This window comes from Dermacentor andersoni, chromosome 3, assembly GCF_023375885.2.
Source record: "Dermacentor andersoni chromosome 3, qqDerAnde1_hic_scaffold, whole genome shotgun sequence".
In the NCBI taxonomy this organism is placed as follows: domain Eukaryota; kingdom Metazoa; phylum Arthropoda; class Arachnida; order Ixodida; family Ixodidae; genus Dermacentor; species Dermacentor andersoni.
Window position 1 is genome coordinate 26,288,582 of NC_092816.1, and position 24,292 is coordinate 26,312,873.

At 43.1% G+C, this 24,292-nt stretch overlaps 1 protein-coding gene across 1 annotated transcript in view; it reads right to left on the minus strand.

Annotated features, from left to right (window-relative positions):
• Positions 1 to 24,292, minus strand: part of PolrMT (mitochondrial RNA polymerase) — a 69,020-nt gene that overhangs the window by 17,910 nt on the left and 26,818 nt on the right. Inside the window, exons 14-24 of the mRNA XM_050168443.3 lie at positions 22,522 to 22,563; positions 21,421 to 21,497; positions 21,019 to 21,085; positions 20,156 to 20,291; positions 16,317 to 16,450; positions 12,323 to 12,423; positions 9,383 to 9,503; positions 5,895 to 5,979; positions 3,798 to 3,909; positions 3,090 to 3,168; positions 1,775 to 2,020 (exon numbers count right to left, since the gene is read on the minus strand). Coding sequence (XP_050024400.2) covers positions 1,775 to 2,020; positions 3,090 to 3,168; positions 3,798 to 3,909; positions 5,895 to 5,979; positions 9,383 to 9,503; positions 12,323 to 12,423; positions 16,317 to 16,450; positions 20,156 to 20,291; positions 21,019 to 21,085; positions 21,421 to 21,497; positions 22,522 to 22,563 — 1,200 coding nt within the window. The remainder of the gene's footprint in view (positions 1 to 1,774; positions 2,021 to 3,089; positions 3,169 to 3,797; positions 3,910 to 5,894; positions 5,980 to 9,382; positions 9,504 to 12,322; positions 12,424 to 16,316; positions 16,451 to 20,155; positions 20,292 to 21,018; positions 21,086 to 21,420; positions 21,498 to 22,521; positions 22,564 to 24,292) is intronic.

Here is a 24,292-nt window from a genome sequence, read left to right on the forward strand (position 1 = left end):
AACAATCTACGTGCGTAACAATTTGCATTGTGCGAAGTAGCGCCAGACTTTGCCTCCCATGAATGGATGGCTAAGCAGCGCTGAATGCATGAAATATCAAGAGTGCCGAAAGGCATCAGCAGCATTTAGCGAAACACCAATGTCGCCATCTATGTTGACCACGTTTACTATGCAGTCTTTGTCAATGGCCCCTGAGATTTGCGCAAGCCAGCCGGCATAGAGTTTCTCACTATATTACCTAGAGGGAAATCTGTCGCTGCTGCGCTGTGGTATGCATGGGAATGCCAGTATATTGTGACTTCGGAATGGCCTCGTTTTCGAAGAGCCAGGCAAGCACCATTCCATCTGTCACAATGGCTCATTTTCAACTAAAGCTGCATGTAGGAAGCTGTTTTAGCTTTATTATTGCACAAAAACATGTTTTGTTTAACTATAAGAACTTGTTATTGCATGTACAATTATATAAAACTTAAAAAATATCAGCGGGCCACTAAAGTTGGTGGTCAGATGACGAGACTCGCGCTCGCTTTGAAACAGTTTGTTGCCTGTTCTTGCTTTTCTTCTCTTGGTCATGCATTGTAGGTGAGTAAAGCTGTAATATGCGTGAACTGAAACATTTCATGAAGATTTTACTTTCAGAGTGCATTATTTGTGTAGTCAAATCCACATTCTAGACGAAGCCTCTTACAACACCAGCCAACACAAGCCTCGCAGACACATATACCGTCATTCCCATTATGGCACGGCACCCCTTAAGAAACTCCCATAGACAGTGGCGCCAGATTTCCCTCTAGGTGTTATAGTGAGAAACTCTATGCCAGCCGGCTCGCGCAAATCTCGGAGGCCGTGTGTCGTCAGTTGAGCTGGTGGCGATGAGGTCGAAGTCAAAATGTGCAGCGTATACTACGTCACCGCTGCATGTGCTGCTCAAAAATTCCTTGCTTCCTTCATCACGCGAAGTTGACGAAATGGCACATGACATCTGGAGCAAACACGACAAGAAACGGCAGCTATGCCCCGACCTCACATGGCGTGGTGGCTGATTTTGTAGCAGACGATAGCTCGGATTCCATGCAGTGCATGATATCACATATGGCTTGGCAATATGGTGGCGGGCGCTGGAGGGCGGGGCTTAGAGCCAGCGAGTTCTAGCTCATATTTTGACCAGAAATGTGCTTTTATTGCCCAGCTTTTATGCATGTATAGCCATAAAAAACCCTCTGCTACAATTTCTTGCGGAAACCCACAAATTGTTGGGTGACTGTGTGTTGCCCCCTTTAAGCTATACTAGCAATATCAAGTATCTACCGTTGCAGCTTTGCAAAGATCTCAGCCAAGAATGGTGCTTTCTCATTCTTCCTGCACACACAAAAATTTAATTATGGGGATTTACATGAAAAAACCCCGATCCGACTATAAGGCATGCTGTAAGTGGGGCCTCTGAATTTTCTTTTACCACTTGAAGAGATTAACAGGCACTTGAATCTAAGTACAACAGTGTATTTGCATTTCACCCTCATTGAAATGTAGCTGGCGTAAGAACTTGTGCTTAGCAGTGCAACGCCATAGCCACTAAGCCATCGACGATGGCAGGTATACATGCACAAACATAAATACCACATTTATTCACAAGTTTTTATTATTTTTGACCTATCCATAAGGGGTCGTTAACAGCAGCCAGCAATACATAATTGAGTGGCAATATCAGCTTTCTGCAACAACATCCAAAACAATTTTGTGTGTAACATGCGTTCTAGTGATGGTCTACACTCACCAATGCTGCCACACCGCTGTACACGTCCTGCGGCCTCTCATCAGGCTGCAGGTTGACCTGTGCGGCACCATGGGCGTCCCTGCCCAGGGCTGCGTAGTGCTGCAAGCCATTGCAGGAGCCATCCTGGTGCACTGGCAGGTAGCAGATGTGACGCGTTGGATCAGGCGACCGCACGGCGGCCGCCACTTCTTTACAGCAGGCCAATGTCTGCCAAGGCTCATCTGACTTGGTCCACCACCGCCGACCCTAAATTCAAGAAGGTGTTGGAAAGTGAAAGTCCATCCATATGCATGTTGATGTTTGCAGAATATCAAAACATGGGAGACAGATGAGCAGGATAATTGGTTGACATCTGCACAACAAAAGAGCTGAGTGACAGCGGAAGTGCGAGAAAAGTGCTTACTCTCAAATGAGCAGTTTTATCAGGAAAAAAGTGTGTGCGCATGTGTGTACATGCATATGTACGATAGCATATACATACAAATTTCTGTGTATGTGTGATGTTCTTAAAATAAAGTTATTGTTACAAATAATCTCAAGTCCTGAGTTTGATAGCCTTTCGCCTTTTTTTTCTATGCACACTATGAAAATGGAAGAAGTAAGTGCAAGTGCTTTATTTTTCTTCACGTAATCACGATGACCGTCGCTGACCGATAAATCGGACACTGATGCTCCGTACATGCTCGGTGATTCGGACAGCTTCGTGGCACCGCTAATGGACCCATAGAGTTAATGTGCCAAGACCATCGATATTTCGGACAGCCGCTAGCTTTACATTCGACTATCCGGGCTCCGCCCGTGACTGTAGCGTACGCCAGCTCCACCGCCATTATCTTTTCTGGCAACCTCGACGAGACATCAAGCATGGCCTCAGAGATTCCACCCTGGACAGTAATCACTCGAGGCCTTGGCTTGATCGCCACTCTACGCCTCTGAGATTTAACTGCGTAACATCGTAACACTTTGGTAAGTTGAGGTTACCTTTTAACGCCTGTCTAGTGCTGCGAGTTGGAAAAGAAAAGGCATTTCGAGGAATAGGAAAGTTAGTGCACAAAATATTATTCGCTGAATTGATATCTTATGATTACATAGTGCCTTAATCGATAACATGTTGTGTTTGGAAAATATCATTAAATGCATCACTGGTATATTTTTTGTAAAGGTTGTAAGTATGTCATGTAAGCCACGCCCCATGATTCTAACCAATAACTAATATGACTATGGCGAAACGCATAATAAACGTCAAGTAGCAAGCGGTAGTGGCACCAGTAGAAACACCTATAGCAACGTAGCACTGATTTACTGAGATTCTCACCGTCATGGGGTTGTCAGCCGAGTCAAGAATTTCAGGCATTACTTCATCGGCAAACTTCAGTCTCTCAGACACAGGATCCCTGTAACACAGAGAAGAAGTCATGTAACACTCGCACATTATAAAGACTACTTGTAGCCTTAAAATTCTGTACTCACAAAATTAAATTAGTAAAATTCACTGTACTCACAGTGAAACAATGTAAAACATCCTTTAGTTCCTAGTGAGCATTTAAGTGCTCCCTTATTTAACAGCATCTGGTACTACAACAAACAATAATATAGATATTGCAACATACTGCGACCAGGCCACACAGGCAGTTGAGGGGACATTAAAGGCAAATATTCAATGTGGACTGTTAATACACCATTCCAGAAACCTTGCAGTGCTTGTTTTGTGCTGAGAAAAGACTTAGTTCAAGATAAAATCATGTCTGAAGGTCCGAATACCTTTAGCGCAATTGAAATTGCTCACCGTTGAGTGAGGAGCGGTGACTTTACATATGCCATCACACTATGCCTCTCAGCAGTCTATGCCTCTCAGCATTGTTAGCATGCAGTTGAAACAAAGATGAAAATTATGAGTTGTACATTAGTGAGTACACAACTGGAAACTTGCTGTAAAGACTCCTCAGACAAGCCTGAGCCACACATTGGCTCCACAAGCATAACTTTAGCTTGCTCAAGTGCAATGCTGGAACAGGGACAGCACCTTTTTTTGAGGCCAGTCAAGTTGATCAGGTGGACTTTCAGCCAGTCCAAGCCTTTTTCACCAAGGGGTTCACCTCTGGCAAACAGTAGAATGCCTCGCACAACGTCACTGCCTAGAACAGAATTGCACGTATATATTAATATGCTTTCTTGCTTCCTATTTCCAAGTGGCAAAACAAAGGCAGTGGCATTCTTGGTTAAAGTAAAAACTAGATTACACATGCACCTGTACTTGCTGACAAATGAAAAATTTGGTATGAGCTCTGCTCATAAAAACTGCACTGCCCTTGCCCTTTATGCCTCCACAACATCAAAACATAGGTAGCTCCTGAGAGACGACAGCGCTGAAACAAGTTTGTTGCCACTGTGGCACCACGGAAATGTGTGAAACGTAATTGGCTGGCACATCTCTACAAATTCTCTTGATTCTGGAAGCAGTGTATTTACCTTGGCGCTCTTTAAGTTGTCATCGGCTATAGTCAAAGGGCGAGAACATTTCTAGTTCTCGTTCCTAGAGAACATTACCTAGTTCTACGGTCCCAGAACAATGCTACTAGTTCGAGTGAAAGGATTACTATGTGACAACTGGACTGCTTTGTGCCACACTCAACGAGCTGAACACATGCAAAGTACCAAGTCATCAACAACATTATGACTGTTGCTGTATGATTATATGACTGATTATAACAGCTGCTGCAGAGGACTACTGCCGGTAAAATACGATGGGGTCGAAGCTGTGATGTGCAAGCGCCCTGCTGGCTAGAGCTGGTCTGACTTCAGCAGAAGAGATACTAAATTATCTCTACAGTTTAATTTTAAGTGGTATTCTTGGGGCCACAGCTGAGCCCAGCAACCCATGTCTCCACATGAATGGCAAGATGTCACTAATTGACACGTGTAACCCCCGTCAGAATGTGATGCCACAGCGAAGAACCAAACCCCCAAGCACACGCTCAATTGCAGATTGTCGCAGGCACTAAGCTACTGTCACTGGAGTTAAGGAAGTACAGTCAATAACCGATATTGCAGACATCCGATTTTTTCGGACATGTCCGATAATTTAGATGTTTTTGCACCACCACCACGTATCCACTAGAGCCAATGTAAAGGTATGTCAGAAATTTTGGATACTGAAACAGATCACTGTCCAATTTTACAAACTTTTTTCCGTGACCACAGGTCCAAAACGGCATTATTTGAAGCCAACACCCCCGGCACTCCATCATTTCGATTATCTCGCAGCGTCGAACCAGCACTTTTGCGCGCCAATCCATGGCAGCGTTAGGCCTAGCTGCTTCGATGTTCGCTAGCCAAGCTTCCTGCTGTTCGGTGCCCTGTTTTCCATTGAAGGAACCCGCTGCTATCAGCGATGGCACAAATTCCCTCTTTGTCATCCTTGCAGACAGCTTTGAAGCATGGAAAGTACAGCAAGGGTCGAGTGTTGCACAATGCCAGTTTCCAAAAGTCAGCTTCGCCGCAATACAACGGTGTTACACGGTCAAGCGTACCCAATGTATTGCGGTGAAGCATACCAAGAATGAAAAGGGACCACTGTCATGGGACAGAGTATGTATTCTTTAAGTTGCACACACGTGCACCCGCCGTCTCCTGTCACAGAGCAAGCCCTGATTCACCTAATAAGTGTACTGGCAGACTTTCAGAGCGATTTCGAAAGTGTGTGTGGTGATTTGAGCCCTTGGGAGCAGTAAAAAGCATGCCTTCATTTTTTCAGGCTGCCCAATTTTTCAGACATTCTTGCGGCACCTAGGGCGTCCAAAAAATCAGATGTTGACTTTAGTGTAGGGCTTTCTGTCCCGTTAAATTAAATTAAATTCTGGGGTTTTGCTCTTCAAAACTCCGATCTGATCATGAGGTATGACGTAGTGGTGGCTTCCCAATATTTTAACTACCTAGGGTTTTTTAACGTGTAGCTAAATCTATGTACAGCATCACTTTTGCATTTCGTCCCCATAGATATGTGGCCACCACAGCCGGAACTGAACCCACAGCCCCCAACTCAGCAGCGCAACATCATGGCCACTAAGCTACCACAGCAGGTGGGTTTGCCAGTGGTACAAGCAGAAATTTTCAAACTCACCAAGATGATTAAAATGAGGTGGACATGGGTAGACTCTTCCTCTGAAGTCCATGTTGTGTGGAAACCAGAATACCCTGTCCCTGAACTGCAGGTGGAGCAAAAAGGAAATGGTCTTGAGGGTAATATAAATATAACAGAACAATGTGCTGCAGAAGAGTATGGATTTGGGCTGGTCGGTTGTGACTGCATTACAATGAATGTGGCTGCAAGCCATCTTTCAAAGGTGTGATCTTCTTGTCAAACTACCACGATGACCGCACATGTCTTATTTCTGAAGCCCTTCACATCCATAATACAGTTGAACCTCGCAATAACGAAATCGGCGGGAAACGCGAAAAAATTCGCTGTCGCGAGAATTTCGTTGTTGCGAAAAGAGACAGCATAGATTGGTAATGCATCGCAGAACAAAACTTTACTGTCCAAATTCCATTAGCTTACTTTGCAGGCTTTGCTCGAGGATATAGAACCGCATTGTTGACAGTACAAAGTGTGCCGCATGCGTCGACCAGCAGTGGCAGTAGTGCCGTAGCGCAGAATTTACGGTCAACTGCTTTCGGAGATGCGATCACTTGCCGAGATTTTGCGTAACTCGGCACCGGACGCAGAGCAACAGCGCATGCAGCAGCATTTCTCCAGCGCACGCTGTTGCCCGTAGGCGCCGACGCGGCCGGTGCCGATCGCAACCCGAGTTATCCCGATCGTATCTCGTGTACGCGAAGGCAAACGATCGAGATAACGGCCCTTTCGCGCAAATCTACGTCCGGCGTAGAATCCGCACACGATGCCTGTCGTTTGGCACCAAAACCAGCGTTCTTGAAGCAAGGGATGCGTATTCCCGGACGATCGGTCAACCATAGCCCCATGCGTGACACTCCATATGCCGCGACCGCCATCTCAGGCGCCATAAACAATTCCACGTAGGTGGGACGTCGATTTCTTTGTTTTTGCTGCATTTTTCTCACCGAGGCGCACATTACGCAGTGCACTGCCGCGATCGGGGATTGTTCGAAACGCGCGTCCAGTTTGCATTCAGTCTCGCCTCACGCGATTGGCCTAGGCGTCGTCGAGTCGGCAGCCGCGGGGAACGCAAAATGAACGCGCGTTTCGAACAACGATCTACGATCTCGCCTGGTAGGCGTGCAACCACCGTCGTCACATGTCGGTTGCAACGTGCGTGCCGCTCATGGTGCCGCTTCGAACGGGCGATCAACAAAGACGGCGGCCATGACGTGTTTTCAGCGCACTGATTGCTTCCGGCGCTTGGTTGTTCTTGTGAACAAAAATGGCGGCGCCCGCACACGTTTAATGTGGTGGTATTTAACGCAATTTTAATGCAAAACAATCGCATTTGAGCACATTTTGGAGCCTGCTAGCCTCACGCACTATGCGGAGTTACGTTCCGGCAAATTTCGTTGATGCGGGATTGCAGTACAGCTACATTTCGTTGCCGACAGGTACGAAATGCATTGAATCCCATGGGCGTTCGCCGGGGATACGAAAATGTTTCGTTGTCGCGAGAATTTCGTTGTTGCGGTATTTCGTTATCGCGGGTTCCGACTGTAGCGGCAAAGCATGTGTAAGCCTCCCCTTCATTTCAATCTTTCCGAAGGAGATAACCTTCCTATCTCATTGATCACAATTTATTGCCCCTGCGCATTCTGAATTTCTGTTGCTTTCTTGTGCTTCACGATAGTGGTAGAGTATACGTATACGCTGACTGAAAGAATAAAGACACTGTTGTTAGTCAGCGCTGTGGTCTGTGCCCCTCTCTTCGTGCTGTTGTTTAACGCTGTTTTCTGCTCATAAGACAATGTAATGCAATGCAAAAGCCCACATTTAGCTGACCACGTAGAGTTCTTCCCATTCATCACTATGCTCAACTTATTTACTGCTTGCACTCCACTAACAAGTGACCCAGAGAAATCAGAGGTCCCCCTACCTTGAAAAAGAAAGAGCACCTTTCTAATTTCACCACATATACATGCATAGTCTTGTGCACGGTCGCGACCAATGCATCACTGTTTTACAGGTTGCTGAAGCCTGCAAGCTTTAATTACAAGTAGTAGACCACTGTTGACTTAAACAGTCAAAGGGGGAGAAGAACTGTGGTGCTCTGGGAAACTGAATTGTAGCTGAGTATGGTTGCACTTTTATGTGGCTTGCATTTTCTGCCTGACTCTAAAGGAAAAGGAGAGTTGCACATTTGCACGAGCCTGAGAAGAACACACACAATAAACGTCACTTAAACGTCCTGCTGATAAAATAAACATTAGCTGCATCATCCCGCTTTGTCAGCGCTACTGGCAGGAGTGTGGTGTCCTCTCTGTGTGGGCCTCTACCTCAAATATGGCAACAGTGCCCTGGTATACCATGGCCGCCGAGATCAGCAGCCCAATTTATGGTACCTATGTAAGTGACCTTGTTCACTGAGAGCAATTCTATTTGCAGAGAACTTGTACAGCCCCATTCAGCTGCAGTTTTCTACGCAACAAAATCATCTCTTGGCATAAAATAAATGTTGCAAGAGTTACAGAATGGCAATTTACAACTTTCTAGATTGATTCAATGTCTTTAGTGTCCCTTCGTAAGTAATGCTGGGAACAACAAGCTTAACCCTTCCAGGGTCGATTTTTTTTTATTGCAGATCTAAATTCATCAAAGGGACCCATTTCGAGAAAAAAAACTGCCATAATCTTTCTAGGCTGACCGTAATCTTTCTATGTTATATATGTACCATTTATTCATGAATAACAACAATAAAAAATGAAATAAACTCATAAGAATTAAAAATTTGATGCGTTGTTATACACATAGTTCAAGGCTTCAAAAATGCACAAACAAGAATATTTTGCAAGTCTCAAATGTTCCTGCTATTACACTAATGTTTACGTCCATAGTGTAATCGAACTGCATACGTGAGCACACTCAAGAAAACTGCGCAGTTGTGTGCCCATCAAAAAAGCAAAACATGTAACAAACTTCCACTAATCTTCATCTTATCGCCAACCAGAGGCAATTAGTTTTCAAGAGTCTCCAGAAAAAAAGAAAAGGAAACACATGCACAGTGGCATCCTTCGAATGTGTACCGCATGAACAATCAACGAGTGAGTAACAGCGGTCACCACTTGAGCGATTAGTAACGAGATAGCCATCAGTTTTACGAGCGCAAGAAGCCGAAACCGCCCGCAGAACAAAACTGAAACAAACTGACACCCACCTGCGCGGGCGCCGATGCGCCGGGGCAAACAAACTATCTCTAAAACAAACCACGCAACGAAAATTGAGAGAGGGAGGTGCGAGAAACAAATTCCCTTTATACCCACATAGTGGCAGCGCATGCCAGGAAAGAAAAAATTAGGAAATTGGCACGCTTTTTAAACATACGGACAGAGTCGTAAATATACGGCACTGACCATCTTGGACTTGTTCGTGGCGCCGTATGTTTACATCATTGACCTTGAAAGGGTTAAACAGCTTAGTCAACTTACATGATTGGCAATGGAAAGCTTGTAGAGGGCATCACACCACAGACTGTACATTTCGGCGCGTCTTCGCTTGTTCAACACGCGCTCTCGAGTAACCTTGACCTTGTCTGCTTTGCTCATGCCACTAGAAAGACAGGAACAAGTACGTAAATGTCAAGCTACATGATGCAGAGCTTTCTCAAAACGGGAGCCTGCCTGAGCTGAACATTCAGCTACCTCAAAAGAAATAAAGAGCCATGTGACCAGAATTCTGTCGGATCTCAGTCACACTCCTAGCTTGAATGTGAAAGTGCCTCCAGGTGTGTTTTATAGACCAAGCAATTTCGTTCCAAGTGCTCAATTTTGACCCGCCTAAAGCAAAGCGCACTGCCACAAAAGCAACCAGTTGAATTTACACCCTTAATTAAGCATTTGTGGTTTGCTAAGCTTTTCTTGGAAGCATAGAGTTTGTGGCTATTCTCAGCCTTTGGGAGCCTTGCAGCTATAGAGAGAGAGAGAGATGAACGGTATGGGAAAGGCAGGGAGTTAAAATGGATAAGATTCTGGCTTGCTACCATTGCAGCTATAGAGTTTTGTACAATGGCCAGGGAGGGAAATATCACATAAAAGTATCTGTATATTTCTTTAAGGGCACTACAAGTCCATGAGAATACTGGGACAGAAAATGTGTGGCTTGTCTCGACCGTGGTCTGGCATAAAACATGGCTGTCCAAACTAATTTTCATATACACCTGTACTCACTGACCAGCATCGAAATTGGCACACAGTTGGCTACCATAATTTTGGATGCCGTGGGATATGCAGCTCAATTTTTTCAGAAGTGATCCATGTGTATGACATTGCAAGCATTGCAGCTGTGGACAATGTTGTTGCCACTCTGGTTGTTGCTCATCCCCCATTTTAGCTGACAGGAAAATTTCATGGGTTTCAGATTATCTCTGGCCACTACTAAGAGATTTCCATTAACTCCACAAAAAACCAGAACTATGAACGCCAAATTCTGATGAAGCAACACTGGTTAGGCCTAGCGGTGCAGGGAGTATGGCTGCGATTAAAATTTTCTGCCAGCTGATAGGTGGCAAAGCCGTTGTGGGAAGCTCACCATTAGCAAGTTCCCACCAGTAGATCTTTTGATGATCTGGTTAAAATAACACATGCGGCCTAAACTAGCGGCCATAAAAGCAGTGATCCAGTCTGCAGGTGATCTGCTGGCAACTAGCACGGACGCTTACCAATTTAATTTCCAGACTTAGTACTGGACCGCACTTTCAAAGTTCCCAATTAAACTTCTACACCAGACTAACCTGACTTCATCGCACAGTCAAGGCCGCATGCACATACTGCGCTTCCCGACGAGCTGAACATGAAACACCCCAGTGACATAGACTACTGTGGTATTTCAAATAGATACTATTTCAATGAGGCACAACCCAAAGAAAGTATGTTTTTACACCGTTGGTGTTGTAATAAATAGCGAAACTGATTTCACCACTCAAGTTAATTGCGTCAGACAGCCCGATTATGCAAAACTTTTTTTACGCACCCTGTGAGTCCAAAAAATCAGTTGGCAACTAGCTCCAAGAAAGCAGACGAAGGACTAAGAACACAACCCAAAGCACAAGCGTTCTTGTTCTAAGTGGTACTTAGTCATGCTTTCTGACACCAGATAAACACAAAATGGATAAACATAAAATACGCTAAAAGCTCACACCTTTACTTTACTCAGCTTCATCAGCAACCGTTATTATTTGCCCAATAAAAGAGAACAGGCTAAAATGTCACGTGAATTCCGCCAAACCTTTCGCAATGCATCTGGGATTGCTGAGACCTCTCCTCAGGGTTTCTTTTCCCTTCCTCCATGTTTGCAGCAAACTTTGGCTGCTGCTGCTGCTGTTCATTATTAATAAGTTTGCTATTGTTCTGAATAATATTACAAAAGACAGTGGCTGAGGTTTAGCTCTTGTAAACCTAGTTATGATCAGCGAAAGGTCTGTTTGTCCTGGTTTTGCAAAGATTATGCAGACAGTGTTTCATTAAAGTTAAGCCACAGTCTTTAGCATACGTTACACACACTGCCAAACGGGCTGTCCGTGAAGTCGCGGTGAAACCTGGCTGCTGCAGTCAAGCCTGCAGCCAGCCGAAGGGTGTGGTTTATCAGACGTTCGTTCTGGGTGCTGTTGCTTGTATCCATGGCTTTGTCTCCTTCTCCTTGTTGTTTGAGTTACTGAACGACACTGGCGGTTGCAGTAGATTCGATCTTCGAACATTTCCAAACTTGAGAAGCTTCTCTATAACAGGCTAATCTGGCCTCCCTTTGCTCCAGTGTTCCAGTCGGCAACTTCGCCTTCGCTTGAGATTTCGCACCCTGCCGTCTAGCTATATCTACTGGATGACTGGATTCAGCCTGTTGCTTGCGCTGAAGCGCACGCACAGAAGGCCCAGCCGGCACGCCATCCATGGCAAGACTGAGTGGCCAAGCACCGAAGAAGCAGCCATTAGAGGCGCGTTTATAGTCCGACGTTATCAGCGCGTGGGCGAGCGTCATTCGATGCAGGGCGCGTCGGAGGGCATTGGCTGCGTGCGGTTACATTGGCTGCCCCAGTGCATCGAACCATTGGTCGAACTATAAACGCTGTTGTTCTCGCCAATGTGATGTAATGCGTATGAGCACTCACGGTACATCAAACTATATTTAACCCTTGAACCTTCACTTAGTCACATGGTACCGCAGTGGCGAGGCTCCAAGCAAGCGCAGCTGCAACTCCTCTCCGCAGCGGATCATGTGGCGCAATGTCACACCTGCCACATTTGCACTCAGGCGGATCAAAGTCATTGCGATACGATTAATGACCTTGGGAGATATGGTGTAGTAGACCTTTTGCTCTAATAATAAAATCCAATGATATAACAATATAGGGGCCATCCTCATCCTCCTCTACTTACGGTTCGAACTTGGGTGGGGCTGGGTGCTCTGATGGGGGAATGGGAATGTCCAACTCAGCACTGCCTTTGTTGAGAAACACTTCAATCACCAGATCAAGCACCTGCATCAAATGGTTATTCTTTGCAATTCAGAGGGCAAGTACAAGCTAATAGGCAAGAAAGCGCATTGAAGTCAACAGGAGAGCTTGTGCACAATGATGCAAAAACTCGCAGTGAAATATAACTTTTGCAGCAACACTGTCCACAAGAAAACACATTCAATCTTAACAGCTGTCAGGTGCTTAACACTCATTTGAGAGCACTGGGAGAGGTACATATACACTGAGTCACTGTCTGTAATTGTAACTAGTTCCAATTCTAAACCAATAATAGAGCTGAACCTCATTAAGACACGGATACTAAAACAAACTGCTGGATTAAATTAAGCTCCCTTATACAGTTTTAATACATAATAAAGTAAATAATAATAAGCTAAATAGGCTGCCTTATACAGTTCTGGTTGAAAGGAAGTGCTAAAATTGTACAGAAAGGCAGCTGGACAGGTTGAAACGAAAGACCCACTTGCAACTGAGATTCATGTGAATATAATTCTACCGCGAACACTATTATGGTGTACCATCTGTTGCCTTAAATATCGCAACTAGTCCAGCAGTTTATTATTCTAAAGCATATTCTCCCCTACACAGCTTTACTGTTGCGATAGTGCGCTGGACTGTGAGGCAGGTGCAAGGGTTGATGGGAAGGAAAGCAGTGAGTGGAGCAACAGTCAGGAGTGTCGCGTGTGTTGTACTGTGTGTATACCATATTTACCCAAACCTAACGCATACCTTTTGTCAGAGAAAATGGGCTAGAAAATTGCCTGCACATTACAATCGAATACAAAACCAAAACCACATTTGCGGCGTTAGCAACAGCCTACCGTCAGAGCCGTCAGAAAAAGCGTCATCACCATCACAAAATGGCGACAGAGCACGACTTTATGAAGGTCGCTGCTACTTCATTTTGTGCTCAACTATGATGTTGAGCGGTATTTTGGGCCGATAACTTTCAAATGTACAATCACCTACATGAAATTTCATGCGACTCGGCACAGGATGTGTCTACATAATTGGCCCCAGTGTTTCTGGAACTGTGCCAAGCTCGCCATTTGCACCGAGTGCCAGGAACGCTGTCAGATACATGCTTCAACAAGCTCAATACAAAGTCTCACAAAAGTGATAGCAGTATATCCCTAAAGGTGATCACTTGTGTATACCGCCTCTGTGTGCTTGGTATCTGCGACCAATGAAGAATAAATGGTGATGACAACAACATGCTACTTTCATTATGAAAGCTCTTTAAAAAAATTCCAGTCTGTGGTGGTAAATTCTGCATGGCTCATTTTTATCTCTTCACAAACATGGGGAAAATGATACATTTTTCTTTTTTGACTTGACGGCATGTTACATTCCTGTGCACTTCTTTTCTTACTTTAAGCACTGGAAAACTGAATGCACGTTAGATTCAGTGATGCATCAGACTCGGGTAAATATGGTAGATAGATGGTGTGGTAGCGTGGTTGAGGAATGGTGGAAGTGTAATGACTAGAGTTAGAGACAGATTTCCCTCCATCGTGGTGTGACAAATGGCGATTTGAGGCAAGTGATCCTAACATTGTTTTTGACGTATGAGTTGCTTCGATTTGCATATGTCTGCGAAGGTTGTTTTTTTCTTTTTCCTCCATTGTGAAGCACCTTTTGCCTCATTCTTGGCACTTTACAATTAGTAGGTAGGTAGGTAGGCAGCTAAGCAGATTCTTATCTCACCTCTCTTTAATAAAAATAAAATAATGTGTAACCGACGCTGGAATCGAACCTCTGCCACCAAGCGTATCAGCCTGGTGCTATAACCATTACACCACAATCGCACGCATACTTCTCTCGCTCCAAAACTAGTCAGCTTTATGAAACACTCAGCGCATGCTCCTCGTGCTACTTTCTCGTCTTCTTTCCTTGTGACAGCTTATGCTGTGAGGCGCTGCGTTAGATTGCATTATCTCCGGGACCAGCCCACTACTTTTTTCCAACTACTTCCCTCATAGCGGCTTATGCTACGTAGAAACTACTACATTGTACCGAGTTCTTGGTTGCCCACTTGAATCATGTCTTAAAGCGACTGACAACTGGCCAGAATGTGTTGTGAGACGTTGATGTAAATGAAATGATCATAATTTATAGTGATAATCCAGCACGCTGTTCGGAATTTAAGTAGGAAATATAATTTTAAATTGGGAAAGAAATTCAGAAGAACCAGTAAGTGGCAAGGCTTGGTGGTGAAATCTTAGTACTTCAAAATGCAGTCAAGAGATTACTGTATGTAAGTCGACTGTCGTTAAGTACAGTATAAGTATTTCTTAAAATTGCAGTTAGAATATTATTAAGCACTTACGCTTTATTCTATGCGTATTATGAAGTAAAGAATGTCCACGCTAACGAGCAGCACTCACGTCGTCCCACATGCATGGTGGTGCACATGGCGTTGTAGGCGCGCGAGTATAGCTCGAGTTTGCAAGTACCCAGAATTTTATGATCTCCCTGTGATACAAGATGCTATCGAGGAGTTGTGCCGTAAATGGGTGCATTTTATACCTTCGGTCAGCGCACCTGTCACAATGTACTCATGACAAGCTCTATGCCGACCGTCGGCAGATTGTTGGCGTCGGTACAGTGTGACAGAGGCACCAACACAAAGGAAAGAACGCTGTCGCCGACAGTCAGCAGACCAAAATCGGTGTCGCATCAGCCTAATGTCAGTGAGCATTTACCAATTGCCATTCTCCAGGTGGGCTGCTTGTGGCAGGGACGGTGGTCTATCATGCAAGTTGGATTCGTCGCTTCCGCTGCCGATTTCATCCATCGAAGCGTGACGTTTGGGCGCTACTTCGTAAGGATCAAAATTCTGAGCACACATGCGAGCTAAAATCCTTTGTTCCAGCTCGCTCAGGTCTTCGAGAGACGACATCGCAAATCAGAAGCGCACGCTTGGCTACTGCAACACGAACCGCGTATCACATGTAAAAGCGTTGTTTTGTTTTCGATGCACTTGGTTTCACTTTGACTAGTCAAATAAGAAAGCAGTTGGACAGTAAACCGCAAAAACACGTAGCTATTATCGCAGAAATACTTTAACACTTTGGAAAATAAGAATCACAGGAACATCAACTTGATAAACAAAATATTTTCTCACACCTACGGCCGCACTTGTCGTCTGCCTCCCACTAGTGCCGACCTGTAATCACTATCGCGTTCACTTATCACAGTTTTCAGCATGCTTCCAGTGAACGAATTCATCCTCACTGCAGATCGAAAAATTCTGATAAAAAAATGTTCCACAGCATTTTCTGCATTACTACTTCATGATTACACGCACTGGCCGGTAAGCTTTCCATTGCACAAAAAAAGTGGGTACCATGAAAATTGGTTGTCAGTCCCTTTAACACTTCTTTGGCAAAGTACAAATACTACTGTCGTCATTTTAACATACACCACATGACATAGCCATAGGTATGTCTGAATGTGTAACACATAGTTGCTGATGAAGTCACAATCCGTGTTTCTCTCACTTACGCACATCCACTACCTATGTAGAACCCAACAATCTCCATGTCATGTGCTTGCATCGAACGACTGGCGCAGGAATCATGCCATTGCTGCCATATGATTGTTTTCAATATCGTCATTGTCACGCTGTTTTCATCACGCACACATACACTTGCGATCCACACACACAACTACTCAACATGTTGTTCACATGGTATCGCTTAGCAAAACACCAAACAGTGCTGGATAGCCAGGTACCTGCAAAATTCACTGCATAACATATTCCCACAGTGTGTGGGACATGCACAATTCCTTTATCTTGGTGATACTAGCTTGCAACAAATGTAGGATATAATATAGGTATTTTTGTGTCAAACGTGACTTCATTTGAATGAGAATGTGCTGTAATTACTCACAGGTTTGTTAATCCTCCAAGGACAGAGACCAAGGATGTTGAGGGCATCAAAGCTTGGATACAACTGTTGTACGGGAGTCTCCTCAAGCACCAGTTTCTGTTGCTGGGCTGCTTCAGGCAGTCTCACCAGGGTTGCTGAAAGACATCACAAGCAGTCGTGCCTACTTTAAGACAATACCGTAAGCTACCACACAAAGTTAAACATATAATGACGCTAAGGCAAGCATGTGTTCTTTAATTTAAGAACAGAAATAATAAGGAAAAGGTAAATTAAAGTGTAAGAAAAGACAACTTGCTACCAGTTTAAACCCAATCCACAACCCACCCATACTTCCATATTCATTTGCCCTTTTCCTATTACCTATTTTTACATTTATAAAAAAAAAAAGGCAATTAATTTCTCAGATGCTTTTCTTGGCTTCATTGTTTGTTTGGCTTCATATGTTTGTTATGCAGTTAAGCATCGATATAACAAAGTAAAAGAAAGCTATCATTTGTGTCTGCATTCCGTTTCTTCTTCTGTCCTTGTTTTTGCTGTGCTACACTACATGCTACTCCAGTACCAAACGCATGGGAAGGCAATGCACATGATGCACCACCACGCTTGGCAAACACGGCAGATTACAGGGCATGCGGGCCGTGTATGCGCTCAGCCGTGCTGATAGACATGCACAGCCATAGCTGCGCTGCCATGAGCAAATTTCTTTCTAGCGTGCACATTTTTTTTTTTTTTTTTAAGTGAGCAGCACCCCATCTTTCAACACTTTTTTTTTTTTCACAAAAAGAACACGTTTTTCGTAAAACTTGCCTCATCATCATAATATTAAATATACGAACTATTCTCATGAATACTCCTGACTCTCATCATAGTAGTATTAAATATGAGGAAAAATTCTGGAACGCTTGCAGCTATGTGATCCCTCCAAAGTGCTTCCATTAACAGGACTGCATTTGTGAACTTGGGTAAAGGTATCAGACATAAACAAATACTATTCACTCAATAAGCTTGCATAATTAATTGAATATTTTCGATCCCTAAGCATATTTCAATGTGGAACTCGCTAGCTGGCCTTCGTGTATAAAAGGAGCAACAAATGCCCTTTTATTGCAATAGCAATTATATGGACATTCCAAGCGAATTTTCGGCGTCGGTGTCGGCATGAGGCTCTACGTATATTAGGTATATGTACACTATATGCCATGCCATGCTATATGACATGCTGTAAATGTGGGTTATTTGCAAACACTATTTTATCACTAAAGTTGCTCAAAGCAGGTCTCACATCCCTTACAACATTATTCCTCAGAACTTTGAGAAAGACAGCCCACAAACACGTCAGGAAACATTACACTGACAGCACATGCCTTTTATCTGAAATCTTATCAGGCCATCAAATATTAAAGGTGCCGAGCAATATCAAGGCTCAACCCTGAAAGCAATTTTACTGGTGCAGCAGGGTGCACTATCTCCGGAATTGGTCCACGAAAGAGGTTTGAAACATACCTGATACAGGAAAGTGGTGGTAAAGTCGCTAAGAAAGATGTTTCCTTTAATTATTAAATACAAATGAAATTGTCCAACAGCAGGATTCAAACAGACAACCTCTAGCACAACAGCTCAATGCTCTAACCATCAGGCCATGGGCGCACGCCTCAGTAAATGGAATATAACATCCTTAAGTATTTCCTGTGTGCAAGCCAGTACGATGAGTTTTATGAACACAGTGTGAATTTTCACTGTCTTCAATAATTACGCATAAAGATACTGATTCCTTTAATTTCATTACATTTTCTAAAGAACATTACTCACAGTAACGATCTCTCTTTGCGTCAGAATTTTAATGCTAGGTGGTGAAAGATCCCCAGTTCATGATCCAATCATAGACACAGAAGAAGCTGTATTCTAACACCTCAGGTTAGATGCGTTAGCTTGTTGGAACACATTGTAAAACATCCTACGCAGACTATGCAGACCATGCAGACACGGTCGGCTTGTGACATCATTTTCCACATGTAGTAGTCAACATACAGTAGCTAAAATAGTGCCTGTTGGTGTGTGGTTTCCATAGCAAAGCACTCCGTCCCTCACATGGCGCAAACATGTTCCCGCGTGTTGTCAGAATGCCGGCTGAGAAGCTGTGTCTTCACATGTCCCACCCCGCGTGTTTACTTAGTCAGCTTATGCTTACTGCAATTCACACTGCCACTACAACTACAACTACTTGTAGTAGTTGCAGAGTAGCTACAGCAGCAAAGTAGCTACAGCTACTTTGTGTAATAGCCGAACATGTTGCTATCGCATTCACTGCTTCGCCCTTATGGCAAAACTCTTGTTTCTTTGTATGTTCACACTACTGTGCACGGTGTCTATTAGTGCCAAGAGCACTTCATAACCCTAAAAAGCCGATTGTGCCAGCTTCAAATTCATTACCAAGAAGTGTTCTTCAACAGCAAAGCATTTCTTCTGAGGAATTGAGTGATGCAGTTTAATATTCCAAGGCAACACATAGACTATAAGAGACACTCCAGACGGAGGTGTCGGTACTATTAAACTCATTCATAGTAACTAAAACACCTGTTGCAGTTGAGTTCATGTAACACTTCTTCTGCCAAAAGAAAAATTAAAAAGGAGAACTGTAGTGTATCAATAAAGCACATACATTTTAGAGTTGGTAATATTGACAAATGATCGATTAATCAATTAAATGTATCCCACAAAAAGATGACTCTTCATTGATTTCCACTTTTCCTTTCACTGACTTAATCGATTATACCTGTTCGGTTAATCGTTTCCAAGAGTTTGACAGGAGTGGTAAAAAAAATTTTAAATCCTGCTCGAATGGCGGCGCACGAGCAGTGACTGCGGCTGTGGTAGAGTGGCTGTCGCCTGTTTTTTCCCCCAAGTCCAGAGTGATGCCGAGCCGAGCACTTCCGTTCTCTTCCCCTACACCACACACGCCACTAGGTCGCACAAAGCCGGAGGCTTGAAATACCGTTGCAATTCAAGGCACACTATAGCAACCCAGTCGTCGCTCGTCGTGCCACTCCCCATCCACTAAAGACACGGCCCAGCATGCATACCGGTTTGGCACATGTACTTGACTTAGCGATGAACTTCATGTCAATTCGAGTAAATCTATAGCGTCCAAGCATCTATTCTTGCATGCTGGCTGCGTGGTCATTCAAAGGTGTCGGTGTCACCCTAACATCACAGCAATTCACATTCCTTCACTCTGTAGAAAAGCGCACGTGGTTCAAAATCCTAAACCAGTTTCTCTGTGCATATTGCGATTTCTTGAATATTTCAGTTGGACTTCACGTCACCTTTCACTTTTGTAATTTTCTTTATTTCTTGTTTAACTGTACTGTACAGGAATTGATAGTGCCATGTATCCTATTTAATTCTTCACTAAGTGCTATTTTATAACGTACATTGTTTATATTTTCAAAAGCCACTAGTGCCAACTATATTTAGTCTTTAACAAGTTAAAGATTATCCTTTATCAAACATTTATACAGTTGTGTTTCAAACTTGGCCCACCTCTCAAACATTAAAATAGAGTCCTAGGTAACTGTGTTTCAACCTTTTTAGAAGTGCCCGGCAAACATTTCAATTAATCAATTAATTGATAAAAGACCATGTATCAAAAGTGATTAATCGATTAAAGAATAAAATGATGAATGATTAATTGTTAATCGAAAAAAGAATGTTGTTGACCATCCCAATACATTTGCAGAACAGGCCAGTGGGTTAGAGCATTAACTTTCTTTGTTCTGTTGTTTGGTGCTACAATTTCTGTAGAAATATCAGTAAGTTGGCCAAGGGATGGAAAAACTCACTCTGTGTGAGCAAGAAGATTCCGCTGTTGACATCAGACCAAGGCAACGGCGGGCACACCATGGGTAACAGACCAACATCAAAAGCAAGCTCCTCAAGGGATGCTTCCCGGTACATTTTGGAGAGCAGTGGGTGAGGCTGCAAATGCACGGAAGTGTGAAAAGAGGAGTAACATTGCCCATGCTATGTCAATGAGTTTTTTTGTCAAGGCTGTAAGTTCCTTTTCAGTTTCACGTGCACTTTGAGTGCACTTAAGTTGAGAAGTTGACATAATTTATGGAACTCTGTAACACAAAAGCTGAGGCAGTGTAACACAGCCTTTAAGAAACATTCAATGTTCATGTTCAAATGCAAATTTAATATATAACATGCTATGTAGGCTTAGGCCTCATTATTACAAGACTCGTTAATCTTCATGAGCTGAATCATGGACGACTGCTACAGCAATATTACATCCATTTCTCTTAATTACTAAATTTTACTGTCTGGAAAATATATAGGGCAGAGCACTTCTGACTCATTTAATACAGCCAGAAACAATACTGAACAGGGCCTCAATTACCCTAAGCATGCATTTTGTTTCTCACCTTTTGTTTTGTACCTCTCCAAACATGTTCTAATGCTTCACAAGTGTATGCCATGCAAATGCATGCATGCGTAATTTCATGGCTTACAGTACCACCCCATGAAGTATTTACTACAAGGCACCTGGCTTCAATTCTCAAATTTCCTGTTGCTTATCATAGTTAGGAGAGAGTGAACACAGAAAAATAATCCCCACCCGCTTTTACGTTCACCTGCTTCAAGTAGGCTTCAATGTATGTTAACAGCCACAAGCACATTAAAAAAGAAAAGAAGTTCAAACCTTTATCTCCTCTTTTGTTCTCACGCCGACAGTCCTGTAGATGTTGTAGAATGCAGGCACCATTGCCCTATGATTAGAAGATTATGATTAGGAGCTCAGCCAGGATGACAAACAAATAACAGGACACATTTCACGTAATAGCATCACAAGGAGCCTGACTTCGGGCAAAAAAACTTTGAAGAACCAAGTGATAATAAGCACTACAGAAATTATACCACAAATTATACTTCTGCACAATATAAAATGTGGTAAAAGTGACTGTGTTAAAGATTTTCATTTATTACCATGTTACAATTAAAATTATGGTAATGCAATACGATATCGTTACAGCATAGACACAACATAAACACAATTACAATAAAAGCCTTCGATAAACCATGTAAAATAAATGTGCGGGCTTACTTTGTTGAGGAAGGCCGCATGACATTGATGTCGATTTTGACTTCATGAAACATTATGTCATATAGAAAGCGTCCAATCTAAAAGAAACAAAATCTGTGAAACAAGGCTACAAAAACACGAAAGGATACAGTAGACCATAAATATTTGATCACTTAGAACAAACAAGGAAGGACGGAAGGGAACAAGGGGAGGACCCTTCTGTCCAGGTTTGTTTGTGCTAGGCAATCAAATACTTATGGTCTACTAATCAATATGAACAGGCTAGGCCAGCAACATGTACTTCTGCACTATAGGGAAACTTCAATAAATTTCTGCACTGTGTAAAAAGCCTGATTAAAGATAATGTAGAAACAGAGGAGCCTCTATGCAAAATTTTACATTTGAAATACAAGCAGAAGCATCATGAAAAGCTCACAAAAATTATTGTTTCTGATACCAAAGCTGAAAAAAAAAAAAATACGGAAGAAAAAAACACCACCATTACCACTATATGGAAGTGATACATTGCCTAATTCATGGCACCTCAACACGACCTCCTAGATCGCAACAGCGCACTCGTGCAATCTCGCAGGTCACACTGCTGCATAGCATAGACACCGCTACCGCTGTGGGGTGCCATGATAAGCCCTCTCACTGTCGAGAAGCTGAGGCTACTATGTGTTCTGTCTCTGTGGGTCCCAGGCATGGCAACGTGAGCCAGCCTGAGAACCTGGCAGCCACAGCGATGCCACCATGTACACGCATCGCCTGCTTAGGTGCTGTTTAAAGGCTGCTAACAAAAACAGCTATACAATCACCAGCTCTGCGGCTTTGCGAAAATTGGTTCAGTGGTACACACTACTCATTTACAACATATTTAGCCAAAAAAGGAAATTTCACTGCAGTTGGCCTTTGCTACTGATTTCAAGGCACCCTCCCTCTCTCTCTCTCTCTCTCTCTCTCTCTCTCTCTCTCTCTGTGCGTGCGTGTGTGTGTGTAATAACATCAATAACCTTCACACTTCCAAAAGAAAAAAAAAACAAGAACAAGATAATGAAGTCCAACGTTTTTACATTAGTGCTCCTTTAACATTTGACTATAGCATTCACATTGTTTACTCACCCCCAGTACAGCATGGAATGGCCAGTGAGCTATTTCAGCATCCTTCAAGAAAAAAGAAAAAAAATTGTACATAACACAGTCATTCACAACAAATGCAGACTTGCCAATCGTAGAATTTGAGGGATACTACAGTATTCTACAGTATACTACAGTAAGCAAAAAAAATATTATGATTTGGTGAAAATTTTTGTAATTGCTCAAAATTTTGACCGTTTATTAAAGGGGGATCTGGGTCTTGAAGACAAAAATATCACTAAAAAACCCTTTTTCATTAATGCTGGTTTTCCAATCTACAATACAGTGCAACCACTGAAAAAGCTAGCTTAGAACACAGTGTCCCTGAGAAAAAAGAATGAATGAATGAATAAAGCCTTTATTTTAAGAAAGGGGACGGCTCTAGGCTGCTGTTGGGGATTAGGAGGCAAAGGAATGTGGGTTCCCGCCCGGACTGTTGGCTGAAGTACATCTTCATCTCAGTCTTGGATCTTCTGCTTTATGCAGACTCAGGTGCATGTTCAGTTCTGCCGCTCTCACATGGGCTGATCGACCCCTTCTACACTACTCGAAACAGGCCACTTTGTCTTCCATATGTCGCAGTGGCTTTCTGTGTTTCAGGGTTAGTTCGTATTCCAATTCCTAGTGTTCTAATGTCTCCATTGTAGGAAATGTTGAATGTTGGATCTCCCGTGTGAAAAAGCTGCACAGCTCCGAACGAGGTGTTGCAAGTCTGCTCTGCATGGCTCCTGGCAATGTGTGCATCGGGTATAAGTGTTCACACAGCTCCCCACACTCCACTTCCTCACCAAACCCCGCGGACCAAAATTCATACCTAAAGATATTGGTCGAAGGCTCTCCTAGCAGAGCACTGATGCATTGCATTCGCACTAAAATAAAAGCAGACAGTAAACAGAGACTATTAGAAGCTACACCACTACTTGTGCTTGATGACAAGGGCGGGATTACTCGCACGGAAGAGGTTTTTTTTAATAAGGTTAAGGCCAACGCTGCATACACACCACACATACTTGAGAAATAGCACCAACCCAGACAAGCTACGACTGAGAAAAAAGAAAATACCTTTTATCCTACTAAATGCTTAGTTTTGCCCATGAAATCTCTGAAAATGACCCATTTTGCCATTCACTATGCCAAAATCACTTATCAGAACCAGGCCATACTGGTTGGTTTCATTTGAAAGAGCATCTTTTGTTTTTTTTTTGTTTTTTGGCTTGCTTTCCTGCTAAAGACGCTTGCTTTCCGGCCAAATTTTTAGCATCCAGGTGAATAAATGCTTTTCTCAAGTTTTTCCGCTTTTCTAAAATAACTCTTTGGTCCTCAGCAATTTTCCAAGAGGCAGGTTACTCTTCTAATCATCCGATCTTAATAACATTTTATAAATCTGATAGCAGTCCTTCCAAGGAGTACAGTAAGTCTATAACACCTTGTTTCTGCATGTTGAAACACTGAAAAATTTTGAGGAAAGAAAAAGCAATAATATGTCCAGTTACCACTCTGAACTTTCGTAAGTGTGGATAGAATAGAGGTAGAAACATGAAATGATGCTGACTGCAGTCCTTGAGTATTCAGGAATATAGTCACATAGCTTTTAGCTTGCTTACTGTAAAACATTTCATACCAGTCATCCCAATTATTTGCAACAGAAAAAGATTATATAAAATAATGTCTTCATTCTGTAGCTTCATTCTGCACCTATTACAGTTAAACCTCAATATAACGAACTTCAGTATAACTAAATTCTCCATATAATGAA